Source organism: Panthera uncia, chromosome F1 (genome assembly GCF_023721935.1).
Source record: "Panthera uncia isolate 11264 chromosome F1, Puncia_PCG_1.0, whole genome shotgun sequence".
In the NCBI taxonomy this organism is placed as follows: Eukaryota; Metazoa; Chordata; class Mammalia; order Carnivora; family Felidae; genus Panthera; species Panthera uncia.
In genome coordinates this window covers 15,800,266-15,814,253 of record NC_064813.1, presented here as the reverse complement: position 1 = coordinate 15,814,253, position 13,988 = coordinate 15,800,266, and the positions used below count along the sequence as shown (strand labels likewise).

Genomic DNA, 13,988 nt, shown 5'->3' with positions numbered 1-13,988 from the left:
GATGTGGAAAGGAGATACAGCAAAATCTTAACTCTGGTGGAATTTTGAGTAACTTCTATTTTCTTCTTTATTTCAGTATTTTCCAAATTCTCAAATATGTATTACATGTGAATACTCCAAAAAAATTGCTATTAAACAAAAAAGGTATTTACTTAAATGACACAGCCACTTTTTCCAAGATAAAGCCTTTTCATTAACATTGGGGAAAGAGAGCGGACTCTGTTAAAAATACCATATGTTAAGAAAATGTTCACCCAAGAAATAGATGTAAGAAAAATCATTCTATAAGACACCCTGAAAGAAATGTGTTAAATTTTTAAAAAGAAATTATTCAAATATATTACTCACTGAAAGGAGCTAAAATAAGAAGCATATCAAACAAGAAACTTTTAAAAAAGTATAGAAATTTATTAATGGAAAACACTAGTAACAATTTCAGGATTAATTTCCAAATTAAGGCATTTTGCTAAAATGCCATCTCAATAAATACATGTTTAGAAATAATTTCCCACACATGGAATAAGGTTTCCTTAATAGAGTGGCATTTGAGCAACCACGCCCCCACCCCCACCCCCACCAACAAAAAACAGTGCAGGGGCACCTGGCTGGCTCAGTCAGGAGAGCATGCAACTCTCGGTCTCAGGGTCATGAGTTCAAGCCCCACACTGGGTGTAGAGATTACTTAAATAAGCAAATATTTTTTTTAAATGCATTATGAATGAAGATCCTGGGGTGCCTGGGTGGCTCAGCTGGTTGAGCATCCAACTGGTGGTTTCAGCTCAGGTCATGGTCTCACAGTTTTGTGAGTTCCAGCCCCACATCAGGCTCTGTGCTAGCAGTTAGGAGCCTGCTTGTGATTCTCTCTCTCCCCTCTCTCTGTGACCCTCCCCCACTCAAAAATAAACTTTTAAAAATAAAATTAAAAAAATAAAATCCTGAGAAAGCTTAGGAAAAAAAAAAAAGAATGAAGATTTTCCCAATCATACCCTTCGTATTTACCATGAAATACCTCTAAATGCCTTTAATGCCAGATAATAACCATGCTTCTAAAATGTAACACTGAGAATTGCTAGTAATAGTTAGTGTTAAGCATTTTAAAACATACAAACATCAAATCTGCTTTGAGAAAAATTGTGAGAATGACATAATAAATTCTTAAAGAGAGTCAACTAAGCCTTTTAAAAATATATTTTAAAAGTTTTATACAATGTATCCATAAAGATGCAACAAGGATATGTGCCTCCCTGGCTTTTTTCCACTATGTTTTCAGATATTTTGTTTTGTCTGTAATTCTTAAGCAGAAACATAGCACATCATTTTTCCTACACAAAATCAGTGGCATCAATATATCTCTGGTCAGATTCCCCAACTCTTTTGCCACAGGTTATCAAGATGCACTCCAGCAGAGTGGTACAGACCAATATCCAGGGTCATTGAGTCAAATGTAACCTACCCCTCCTGTGGGAACACCTAATCCTTATGTCACAGGTCCAACAGAGCTGTGACCTTCACTGGATTCCCCCTAACACTATTGGTGCCTGCTGCTTATGGGATTTTACAGCAAAATAAGAGCATCACAGGGACAGTTGGTAGTGGCAGCCATGTCACTACTCCTGCTTGAGAAGATGTCGTCTTCTTGCCTTTAACTGACAAACCACTTCAGATCTCATCCAGGATTCTGCAAACCACGGAAAACAAGCAAGTTAGTGACACTGCTGCACGGCACATATTTAGCCAATAAGAATATCTGTCACTTGTTCCTGAACTATCTTTGCCAACCGTTTGTGCCCATTAACAAGGTCCCAAAAAGTAAGGGCTGAAGTTGTGCCTTCACCACAGAACATGAAACCTGGGAACCAGACAACCAGATGAGTAAATGCAACTAAAGACCTGAGATTCATTAAAATAGGTAATTATTTTTGAAGGGAAAGAGGAAGATGTTGGACATCTTCTGTAAAAGGCATGGGTAAAACTCAAAGGTGGCTGGAACGTGAGCTATATGAGCAACAGATACCTTTATAAAGCATAAGGAAAAGAAAAATCCACACTTGCTTTTTACAATATTTAAGCAACAGGAAAGTTGTCACTGAAAATAATATGGGTGTTTCAGGGTCAGAGACTTCCATTTAAAACCCAGCTCTGTTGTCTGTTCTCTTAGCCTTGGGATAAATAAGCGGTAACCCTACAATTCATTAATCAAACCAGAAGTCTTCTGAGAATAAGATGGAGTGCTATTAATAACATACCTGGACAACAGACATAAACTAGAACTGTTCCAGGCAAAGAGGAGCACAAGACCACTAGTCAAAATAAATACTATCTATATCATGGAGACTTTAGAGTATCAAGAAAAGGCTTATTAGCACAGTTCCTTGCATAACCTCCACATTTATTCTGGGTTAGTTTTCATTTAGCAATAGTTCTCATAATAAAGTTTAATGACAACTGTCATGTATTTCTCCTTCAAAGAATGAATTTTACCACCAATGTCTCATAATGGAACACTTGCAAAAAAATTAAATAATACGTGGACATCACTTTCCCACAACCTGCAATGTACCAAATACCCTCTCAATTCATACTATTTAATACCATATCCAAAATGGTCGGGTTGAGAATTCCCCACAGCTTTGTCTGCTGCTTATCCACTGTTAAAGCTCTCAAAAATGACACACTGTTCCCCCACCCATAAACAAGATGCCACAATCCAAAAAGAGAGTTTCATACCGTCACAATTATGAAAAATGCTTGCAAGCCAGGTCCCTTTCAATTCCCTTCTGCAGCAGTGTTTCCACCTCTCCAAGCAACAGGTTCTCCAAGTCTTCCAAGTTCATTTCCTCGCTGTTGAGTGCCAATCACCCAGAAATCACACAGGTGTGTTAAATGCCACCAGGATGAAATGCCAGGACTCTGCCCACTGCTTCCCCACCACTCCTCTAGTGGAGTTGTAAGGTTAGAAATAGGCCCCTTCCTTCACAAACACATTCATATTCCATCAACATATTTATGTTCCCTGCCTCCTAAGTGCCAGGCACACCTGTACTCACTCACTCCATCACACCTTTGACCAAGCAGTCAGTATACACATAAATACAGAAATGTGGGCATGAAACAGATTCAGAAATACTTTTTAAAAAACAAACTTGGAATTTCTTATACAGGCCATGGGTTCTGGCACAGAACTTGTATGGCTACAATCTAAATTATGTGTGTCTATGCATGTTCATTTTAGTGTAAATAAAATGTATTTAAAAAGAGAACTGAGATATTCCTCATGATTAGTGTCAAACACACAGAAATACACCTCTGCCATGTTGTGGTCAGAAATAAACTCTCAGAAGTCCCATTAATACAATGGTTTATTTATGTTTCATGGCAAACAGAAAATAGAGTAGCTGCTTTTAGCATTTCCTGCTGACAATTTTTATTTCCAAAAACAAACACAGCTGAGATTTGCCCATCCAAACCCATTTATCAATGCCTTTAAAATGGTTGTAAGCAGTAAAGTTCTAAAAGTACAACCTAATTACACCTGAAACTTATATAACACTGTATGTTAACTATACTGGAATTTTTTTAAGTGCAACCTATTTTTAATTTGGGGAGAATCCAACAAATACAGAAAAGAAGGCAATTTCTCCATGTATTTGACAACCATTTGATTCTGAAGTACTTCTCCAGTCTCAGAATAAACCACCAGTTAATAATTACTAAAGGAAAGTTAACTAGTATCTTCAAAGAACTACAGGTTGATATTCCTGCTGTATGCGAGATTTGTATTTTTAATTAGGCCAGTTCCAGAGAGCAAAAGCCATCCTCTGAGTAAATGAACATAACAAATAATCACCAGTGAAAACCACACAGATCTACGAAACAACCTTAATCCAATTATCTAAGTGAAAGCAATATACAACTATCAGTCCCGGCAGAGGAAACATGTTTAGAAAGTCACATGGACCAATCGACTTGGGAAAAATAAAAGAGGCCCTTCTAGGTCTGAGCAATTAGTACCATAGTAGGGTAGGAGGAGAGCTCACCAAGCAGGATTTTTCTGTTACATCTGTTAAACTGAGTGTGTCCCACATACACCACTTTAATACACAGTTATGAGGTTAAGCTTTCTGTATTGAGTTCTCAGCCATTACAATTTTTTTTTTTTAATGTTTACTTATTTTAAGATAGAGAGAGAGCAGGGGAGGAGCAGAGAGGGGTTGAGAGAGAGAGTCCCAAGCAGGCTCCACACTGTCAGCGTGGAGCCTGATGTGGGGCTCGAACTGATGAACCATGAGATCATGACCTGAGCCCAAATCAAGAGTCAGACGCTCAACCAACAGAGCCACCCAGGCACCCCTATGCCATTACAAATACTAATGTTCTCTTTAGAAATCTACTCCAAATTTACATAATAGAGTATATGGTGATACATACTAACTTATAGGACAGTGAGAGTAGGGTTCAAAAATATTACCCTAATTCATCTTGATAGCAAATTGCTACAATATATTATACTTACTGCCTCTTTAATTTCACAGGAGAAAACATGTATCTGAAATTCTTCTGAACCATGGGAACTCTCTGTAAATGCAACACAATTGCTCTCTGTTGTCCCATCATGTCCACGTGCACAGAATAACACCTTGTAGATTGGAAAAGAAGCTATCTCCACATTGCTGGATTGGTCTATAATTCTACAGAACAGTGACAAAAAATAAGATAACACATTAACTAGCAAAGAACAAAGCAAAGGCAAGCAGTTTTACTATACTAATAACATAAACATAATCATCTTAAAATCATAAAAATAACCTGGTTATAATACAAATACCATATTTTGCTATATGTATCTATGTATATGCATGCACATACACAAATTCCTCACCTTCTTTTGACAATTACCTCATTTCTATATTTTCTGTGATCCAACTCATTTACTCCCAAAGCCAATATATACTGCCTGATCAAATCCGTCACTCATCCCCAAATGCTAGCCTTTTCTAGCCATCCCCAAATGGTTCCTATGTCAAAAAGAATGCTACTACACAATAGCACAGACCAGACCTACAAAGTTTCTATTTACAACAGTAAGTTTATCCAACACCTACCTCATTGCTAGGCCAACACCCCTCTTACCCCAAAGCATAAAAGGGCAGAGTGGTTACAAAGTTGAACTTAATAAAAGAATTTAAGAAAGTAAAAGCAGTTTGTGGGATTTAGAAGAAAATAATTATCTGACTTTCCCTATATAAACCCTTAGCCCTAGATTGATCTAAAATCTCAAGACCACATCAAAATCTCCCCAATTGTGAAACCAAGGGGTACCCAATAGGAAGAGAGAGGCAAGTCAAAACACTAAGTCTTTTGTCAAGGTGTGTTTGGCACTTTGAAAAATAAAAAATATAACTTTAAAAGGCAGTCTGCCATTTTCTAAGATATATCATACAAATAATATATCTACAAAACCCTTTCCTGAAAAATTCAAAGCATTTTTACCAAACATTATAAATTTATATTGCTATTATTTTAGTACTTAGAACTAAGCTAACACTTTTTCATTCTTTTTTTATTATTTTAATTTTTTTTGTTCTACCTGAATTTTATTTCTCTTTGATCTGTTTTCTTCTGTGAACATGTCCCAGTTTAAAGGGATCATTTAAAACAACAGAAATTAAAGAAATAATTTTTATTTTTTATTTATTTTTTTCTTTTATTTATTTATTTATTTATTTATTTAAATATGAAATTTACTGTCAAACTGGTTTCCATACAACACCCAGTGCTCATCCCAACAGGTGCCCTCCTCAATGCCCATCACCCCTCCCCCCTGCTCCCTTCCACCCCCATCAACCCTCAGTTTATTCTGTTTTTAAGAGTCTGTTATGGCTTGGCTCTCTCCCTTTTTTTTTTTCCTTCCCCTCCCCCATGGTCTTCTGTTAAGTTTCTCAGGATCCACATAAGAGTGAAAACATATGGTATCTGTCTTTCTCTGTATGACTTATTTCACTTAGCATAACATTCTCCAGTTCCATCCACGTTGCTACAAAAGGCCACATTTCATTCTTTCTCATTGCTACATAGTATTCCATTGTGTATATAAACCACAATTTCTTTATCCATTCGTCAGTTGATGGACATTTAGGCTCTTTCCATAATTTGGCTATTGTTGAGAGTGCTGCTATAAACATTGGGGTACAAGTGCCCCTGTGCATTTAATTTTTTTTGTTTAACGTTTATTCATTTTTGGATAGAGAGAGACAGAGCATGAGTGGGGGAGCGGCAGAGAGAGAGGGCGAGAATCCCAAGCAGGCTCTGCACTGTCAGTGCAGAGCCCAGTGCAGGACTCAAACTCACGAACCCACGCGATCCTGACCTGAGCTGAAACCAAGAGTTGGATGCTTGATCAACTGAGCCCCCAGGCGCCCCTCTTTTCCTTTTCATTTCCTTAATGATTCAATTTTCTGTTAGTTCTGCATAGTGTATGTCTTAAAGCTAATGTCCAAATTATAATACTGACTTCTAAAAATTTGTTTTTGTTGTTAATTGCAACCATTTGCGTATTTCTTTTTTTTTAATTTTTATTTTTTAACATTTATTCATTTTTGACAGGCAGAGATTGACAGAGTGTGAGTGGGGGAGGGGGAGAGAGGGAGACACAGAATCCGAAGCAAGCTCCAGGCTCTGAACTGACAGCACAGAGCCCGACGTGGGGCTCGAACTCACGGACCGTGAGATCATGACCTGAGCCGAAGTCGGACACTCAACCAACTGAACCACCCAGGCGCCCCTTCACTTTTTCACATTCTAAACCTTAAAAGAATGACGCATTTCAGGAAGAGTTTGAAAAAAGATTAAACTGGATTTCTGAGAATATTACAGGTTCATGATACATTCAACCTAATTCCTAAGACTTTCATTTTATTTGTTTATTCAGCAAACATTTCCTGAAAACCTGCTATGAACCAGATACTGCTCGAGACACCAAAGTTAAAGCAGAGAAAAATACAAGTAATCTCCTTGTATGGACCTTATATTCCAGTGAGGAAGTTAGATGATAAACCAAGAAACAAATGTATGTACAATACCAAGTCAGAGAAAGTGCTATGAAGGAAAAAAAAAAAAAAAAGGGGGGGGGGCCCAATAAGGGGGAAAAGACGAATAGTTACATAATCCAATCAAAGGCGGCTTCTTTTGATAAGATGTTTGAGATGAAACTGTAAAGAAGTTTAAAAAAAAAAAAAAGCCACTGGGAAACCAAGAAAAGATTGTTTAGGCAAAGGAAAGAGAATATGCAAAGGTCCTGAGGTAGGAATCATGACAGTGTTTGAGAAAGAACAAAGAAGCTACCATGACCAGAATGTAGTGAGTGAACATAGTGAGAAAGCAAAAGAGAAAGGAGGTAAGGAGAGATGAGAGGTAAAAAACCAGGTCAAAGCAGTAGTTTATCAGTGGCCAGACATGGTAAGGATTTTGAATATAATCACAAGTGTGACTGGAGGCCACTGAGTGTAGAACAACATTATCTGATTTATATTTAATCCTTATTCCTACTTAAGCATAAGAGAAAAAGCCATTTTGCTTCTTCCTAGTCTGATGTAAAAAGTATAAGAAATGCGGCTTCACAAAAACTCTGTGGTTTTTGAACCACAGTTACATGACAAGACGAAGGCAGGTTTTTACATTCCTTCCAAGTAAAGAAACACAAATTATAAGTATTTTTAAAGTTCTATTTCCATTCATAATACTCTAAGCATAATTTTGTAAAAGCCTCTTGTAAACAAGCAACATGGTATAATCCTAAACATATTTACTTTTCATGTCTACAGAGTAAAAGTAAATTCACAGTAAGGCCTAGGCCTGATTTATGACGTTAACATCATCACTACCACACAAAAAATTTCATGCATGTCTAGGGGAATTTAAAAAAGACTAGAGCTTACCTCACAGAACCTTCTGGAACATTTGGCACATAAAGAGTAACAGGAAAGGGGTGCTGACTCGAAGATTTCATAGTTGCCATTGCCCGTAAAGCCTCCACTTCATTACGTGGGGAAGAAACCTTCATACATCCCAAGTAGGTCAGTTTGTTAAATAAAACACTATCTTCTTCAGGTAATCCACTTAGAGAAGATGGTCTGGGTGTAGAAATTTCTGAAGAAAACACACACACACACACACACACACACACACTCAAAAGGTTAATGAAAAACTTCACAGTATAATTTCACCTACTGCCCACAAACAAATGAAAAACTGCAAACAAAATTTAGGTCTGTGTTTTCACTTCTTTTGATGTTTATCCTACATCTGAAATCAGAGTTATGGAATTTTTGTACTTTCAAGTCTCTCAAAGTATTAACTTACTTAGCTACAACTTTTTTTAGAGAAAAAGAAAGAAATTTAAAATTTTTATTTTAAAAAATCAAAAGCAGAGTTCAAATGATATAGAACAAGAAAGAAAAAAAAAAAAAACTACACTAAAGGCAGTGTGAAGTAGCCTAAAATTAATGAGGATTAAATAAAGCTAAAATCAGTTATAAGTTTGTCTTGGCTGTAATGGTCCTGCATGGCACCCAATTTATTAAGAAGCCTAACTTCCAAAGCAAAGGTAAGCAATATTAAGAGGACACATCTCATACCAATAACAAAGCAAGCCCCATGTTTAACCCTTCCTAGCTTGCTGGCTTCTATGAACTATGCAAGTATTCCAATGGAAACTGCTTCATCAAAATAATGATCCTATGATTGCTTCCCTCAATTCTCCCCTCCCCATTGATGAGTTTCTTAAAAAAGTAAATAAAATAAAGTCGTTCTCTTCAATTCTAAGCACAGCTTGCAGCAAAGGCCCAACTGTGGTCAGAGTATCTGCATGTATCAGACACTATTAAACTCCCTCTTAAACTTAAACCTCTTAAACTATTAAACTGCCACTCTTTCCATCCACACCTAAAACCCATATTCAGCTAGTCTCTACTTTTTCCCATTACCCATATCCATTTTACACAAAATTAAGCATGCCTGTCTCACCCAAACTAGATCTTTGCACCATGCTCAAATCCTCATTACCAGAATTCCACCTATAGGACTTTAATAAATAATTCACAAAAGCCATTCCCAACCTCCCCACTCCAGCTCCCAAATATCATACTGAAACATGCAACCTCATTGCCTACTTTTCTTCTATTGAGAAACTAAAGCCATTCAAAATGATTTATTTCATCTACCATGTTCTTCAATCACTGAAACATGTTTTTCCCCCTTTTGAATCCGTTCAACGTGCTGTATTTCAAAAGGGATAAATAAAAAAACACAAACACATGTTAAAGCTGGATGCTAATATGTTTACTAGACTTATTATTCTGTGAATTTTTTGTTAATTTAGCAAGCACTCATGAAACAATTATTTGCAAGATCCTATGATTAAATCATATTCCAGTAATTGATGAACATGACAGATAAAGTAGTTCATATGGTCTAACTTACGTATAGTGGGAGTCATACCAAAAAAAAACAAAAAACAAAAAACAAAAAAAGGGACAGAAAGCTTTCTGAAAAAAATATTGTACTAATCTGTATAATTCAGATTCATATAACTGTGTAAACCCCAAGTAGAGAAAAACAGTACAGAAATTGATCCAATAAAAAAGGCAAAATAAGCAGACAAGGCCTTTAAATAACTATTATAAATATGATACAGGATGTAAAGAAAAACACCTAACAAAATAGACAGAAAAATGAAAGACAAAAGACCAAAAGGAATTCCAAAGCTAAAAAAATGCAAGATCTGAAATGAAATATTCCCTGGGTGGCTATAACAGCAGATTCTAAATTACAGAAGAAAAAAATATTAAAAAGTTCCTTGGGATAAAGAATAATGATACTAGAGGAAAACTGAAGAGCCTCAGAAGTTAAAAACATGAGGGCAAGACTTCTTTGCTTTTTAACTTCTTTAAAATATAACAGATTATTCAAAGTAAAAATTAGATACTCTCCCCTTCACTGTCCTGCCTGCTGCTCCCTTGAGATGTATTCAGTAAGCCTCCCTTGTGTTAAAAAAAAAAAGGGGGGGGGTGTGTAAAAATTAGCATTTTGTAGAATTTATAACATGTGCAAGCAAAATGAATGACAACAAAAGCATAAAGTCTGCAAGAAAAGAAATGGAAGATCTTCACAGTATACAAGAAGTGGTATATCATTAAAACCTAGACCTGTTGGGGCACCTGGGTGGTCAGTTGGTTTAAGCAGCCAACTTCGCACAGATCATGATCACACCGTTCATGGGTTCAGCCCCACATCAGGCTTTGTGCTGAGAGCTCAGAACCTGGAGCCTGCTTCAGATTCTTTGTCTCCCTCTCTCTCTGCCCCTCCCCCACTCATGCTCACTCTCTCACTTCGCTCTCTCTCTCCCTCTCTCAAAAATAAAACATTAAAAAAAATTTTAACTAGCAAAGATTTCCTATTAGGTTTGCATCCAAGCAGCCAGTATATAAGATCATCACATGACAAAAACCAACAAGTTATCATGATATTGAAACAAAAGCTTTCATCTATCTGGTTTTATAACTGAAAAACAACATACCTTTAATATTCACTCTAGGCCATTTAAATCTAGATACTTTCTAGATACAGTTCCTTGCCACTGAAGTTATGTGTCATTTTAAACCAACCACAGTAATTCTGTAAGCAAAAACTGTGTTGACTGCAGCTAGGAAAAGGCAGCTGAAATGTCTCATCTTAGTCTGTTCAGGCTGCTATAACAAACTACCACAGACTGGGTGGTTTATAAACAGTAGACATTTACTTCTCACAGTTCTAGATGCCAGGAGGACCAGTATCAAGGTACTGGCAGACTTGGCATCTGGTGGGAGCCCACTTTCTGGGTCACAGACAGCATCTTTTCACTGTGTCCTCAGAGGCGGAAGGGACAAGCTAGCTTTCTGGGGTCTCTTTCATAAGGGCACTAAGCCCAATCATGAGGGTTCCACTCTCATGACCCTAATCACTTCCCTACCTCCTAATATCATTGCCTTGAGGGTTAGAATTTCAACATGGATTCTGAGGAGAAGAACATTCAGAGCATAACATGTCTCTTTATTGAAAATAAAAACTAAAAATATGTAACTAGAAAAGAACACTAAAAACTTACTTGTAAAGCAAAGGAAATTTCTTCTTATCCACTGAGATCTTTCTAAAAATGTATTTAGTGTAAGGGGTGTTGAGAACACAAAAAGAGCACACAATACATGGTCCCTATCAAATATACTCAGAACTAAGAATCATAAGCCACTGTAAAGAATAATTAAAATTCCAACAACTCATCACAGCTACATTAGCAGATAAAAGGTATTCCTTCCTTTTGATTAATATATTAACCAAAAAATAATTATATAAATGTGATATCAGTATGCTTTAGGTTTTTTGGAAGGGGTAGAGAGATTTAAGAAATTCAAAAGGTAAAGCAAAGCAAAGCATAATAAGTAGTATCATCTTTCATGTTCCCTTCATCAAGAATAAAAATTAATGCTTTTTAAGGTTTATTTCCAATCCTACATTTTTAATTAAAATACATAAATGTTTACCTTAAATTCTCTTGTTCTTACTTCTAGCTGTATGACTATATGTTGAGACCTAGAAGTATTCATAGTGAGTCACCAAATCAGAGGGTTTTATTAAAGACCCCCAACACATTATAAATATCTTCTCCTACCCTGTCATTAAGCTGTATGTATTATATAAAATGGTTGAGGATGTATCAGTGGGACAGGTTAAAAAAAAAAAAAAAAAACACAAAAACTTGCAATTTGGGGTGCCTAACATTAATGGTCCATTTGGAGGAAACCCCATGATTATGATATATGAGTGTCTTTCTTTTTTAGTGTTAAAATGTGTTATCTAACAATTTAGTTAATGCAGGTCAAAGCAAAAAAAAAAAAAACCATTTATTATGGTACCATTCTCTTTCAGAAGATTTAGGTTTTTGTGTATTAAAATAAAACTATATTTTATGACATGGCTTTTCCTACCCAATCACAAAATAGTCTCCAATATTTTCTTCTTATAGGTTTATTTTTCACATTTCAATATTTGATTCACTAGGAATAAATTTTGTGTACAATGTAATTTAGGGCCATCATAGCCACACTGTGTACCACTCTGGCCTGTATCTATACTTACACCACACCAACATTCAGAAATGGATCACTGGTTCTAAGCCAATCAAGATAATCTCATCTTGACTGTCAGTGTGACTTATTGAGGGATTTGAATGTAACCAAGGCCTACTAGTTCATGTGATTCCCTAACTACTATAAAATGGTTCAACTGAGTGAAACTCACAACTTTTGTTCAATAGGTAAAGAAGAGAGCCTTTGTCTCTGCCACCAGCCATCAACAAATTGCCTGGCCTTACTTACCATTTTCTGCTAACTACTTTATGACCATAAAGGAAGCCAGTTGGAGAGAAAGGTGACAAAAGAGATGATAAAAGCTGAGAAGTTTACAAAAAAACCACAATCAGAGCCTCTAGTATTTAAACCAACTATAGAAAGTGGCTTTGGTTTTTGTTCGGCTTTTCTTGTACCCAAAACCATTTTGCATTATAAGCTGATATTTCTACTACAAATCCTACTCAATCATGGATGCATTTATATTTTTATCACGGTGTATTTTTTTTATTTAAATTCAAGTTAGTTAACATACAGTATAGTCTTGGCTCCAGGGGTAGAACTCTGTGATTCATCTCTTACACATGACACCCAGTGCTCATCCCAAAAAGTGCCCTCCTTCATGCCCCTCACCCATTCACTCATCCCCGTACTCACTTCCTTTACAGCAACCCTCATTTTGTTCTCTGTATTTAAGAGTCTCTTATGTTTGCCTCTGTCTCTGTTTTTATCTTATTTTTCCTTCCCTTTCCCTATGTTCACCTATTGTGTCTCTCAAATTCCACGAGTAAAATCATATGATATTTATCTTTCTCTGACTTATTTCACTTACCATAGTATACTCTAGTTCCATCCATGTTGTTGCAAATGGCAAGATTTCATTCTTTTACATCACCTAATAGTATTCCATTATGTATATATACCACATCTTCTTTATCCATTCATCAGTCAATGGGCATTTGGGGTGCTTCCATAATTTGGCTATTGCTTAATTGCACTACTAGGTATTTATCCAAAGGATACAAAATGCTGATTCAAAGAAGCACATGCACCCCAATACACTTATCAAATACACTGATGTAATTGATATGCTATTTTACTTAGAATTTTCACAAATGATAATTTTAAATAACCAAACTGAGTAAAAAGGCACATTATATGAAACACTGTGCCCATTACACTATTTCCTGATACCCAAGTATTTACTGAGTGCCTAATATGTGCCAAGTACCAGGAGTAAAATGAAGACTCAGACATAGTGCCTGTTCTCAAATAACATTGACATTGATTTTACAGGTAGAGAAACAAAAAAAAACCATTAAGAACCAAAGTGGGAACTCTTAAGCAGAACCAAAAACTTGGTGGCCCTGATCTTAGAAAACAAAGCTAATAGGATTTTTTTTAATTTTCATCTTAAAATTTTCAGGATCACTTTATCCCATTTCTTTTATGATGTCTAAAAGTTCAATGCAGTACCTGTATTCGATGGATCCAAAATTAACTGAAGAGATGGCTTATTTGTTCGGCTGGCTGAAACATCTCCAAATGAATGGTCTGAACTCTCACTGGAACTCTGACAATCAGCAAGAGGACTGCTTTGCCCTTTCTCAGAATCTCTCAGAATCTCTTCCATGGCTTTTTCCAACTGTTCATCACCATTAGAAACAATCTATAGACAAAGCAAGATGATTCTGTTTCAATAATATTTTGGTTCTGGACTTTTCAAGGTTTCTAATCTTTTATTTCTATTTCTAATATTTTGTTTCTAGAAGAAATTAAAACAATTGAAATTTTAAATTTAAATCTAAGTTACTGAATACCAAGAATTTA

At 36.1% G+C, this 13,988-nt stretch overlaps 1 protein-coding gene across 3 annotated transcripts in view; it reads right to left on the bottom strand.

The window, feature by feature from the left end:
* Window positions 1-13,988, bottom strand: part of RABGAP1L (RAB GTPase activating protein 1 like) — a 763,363-nt gene that overhangs the window by 681,613 nt on the left and 67,762 nt on the right. For all 3 annotated transcript variants that reach the window (XM_049635168.1, XM_049635167.1, XM_049635169.1), the window contains 3 exons: window positions 13,635-13,827; window positions 7,935-8,145; window positions 4,514-4,688 (listed from right to left, as the gene is read on the bottom strand). In XM_049635168.1, the coding sequence (XP_049491125.1) occupies window positions 4,514-4,688; window positions 7,935-8,145; window positions 13,635-13,827 (579 nt within the window). The remainder of the gene's footprint in view (window positions 1-4,513; window positions 4,689-7,934; window positions 8,146-13,634; window positions 13,828-13,988) is intronic.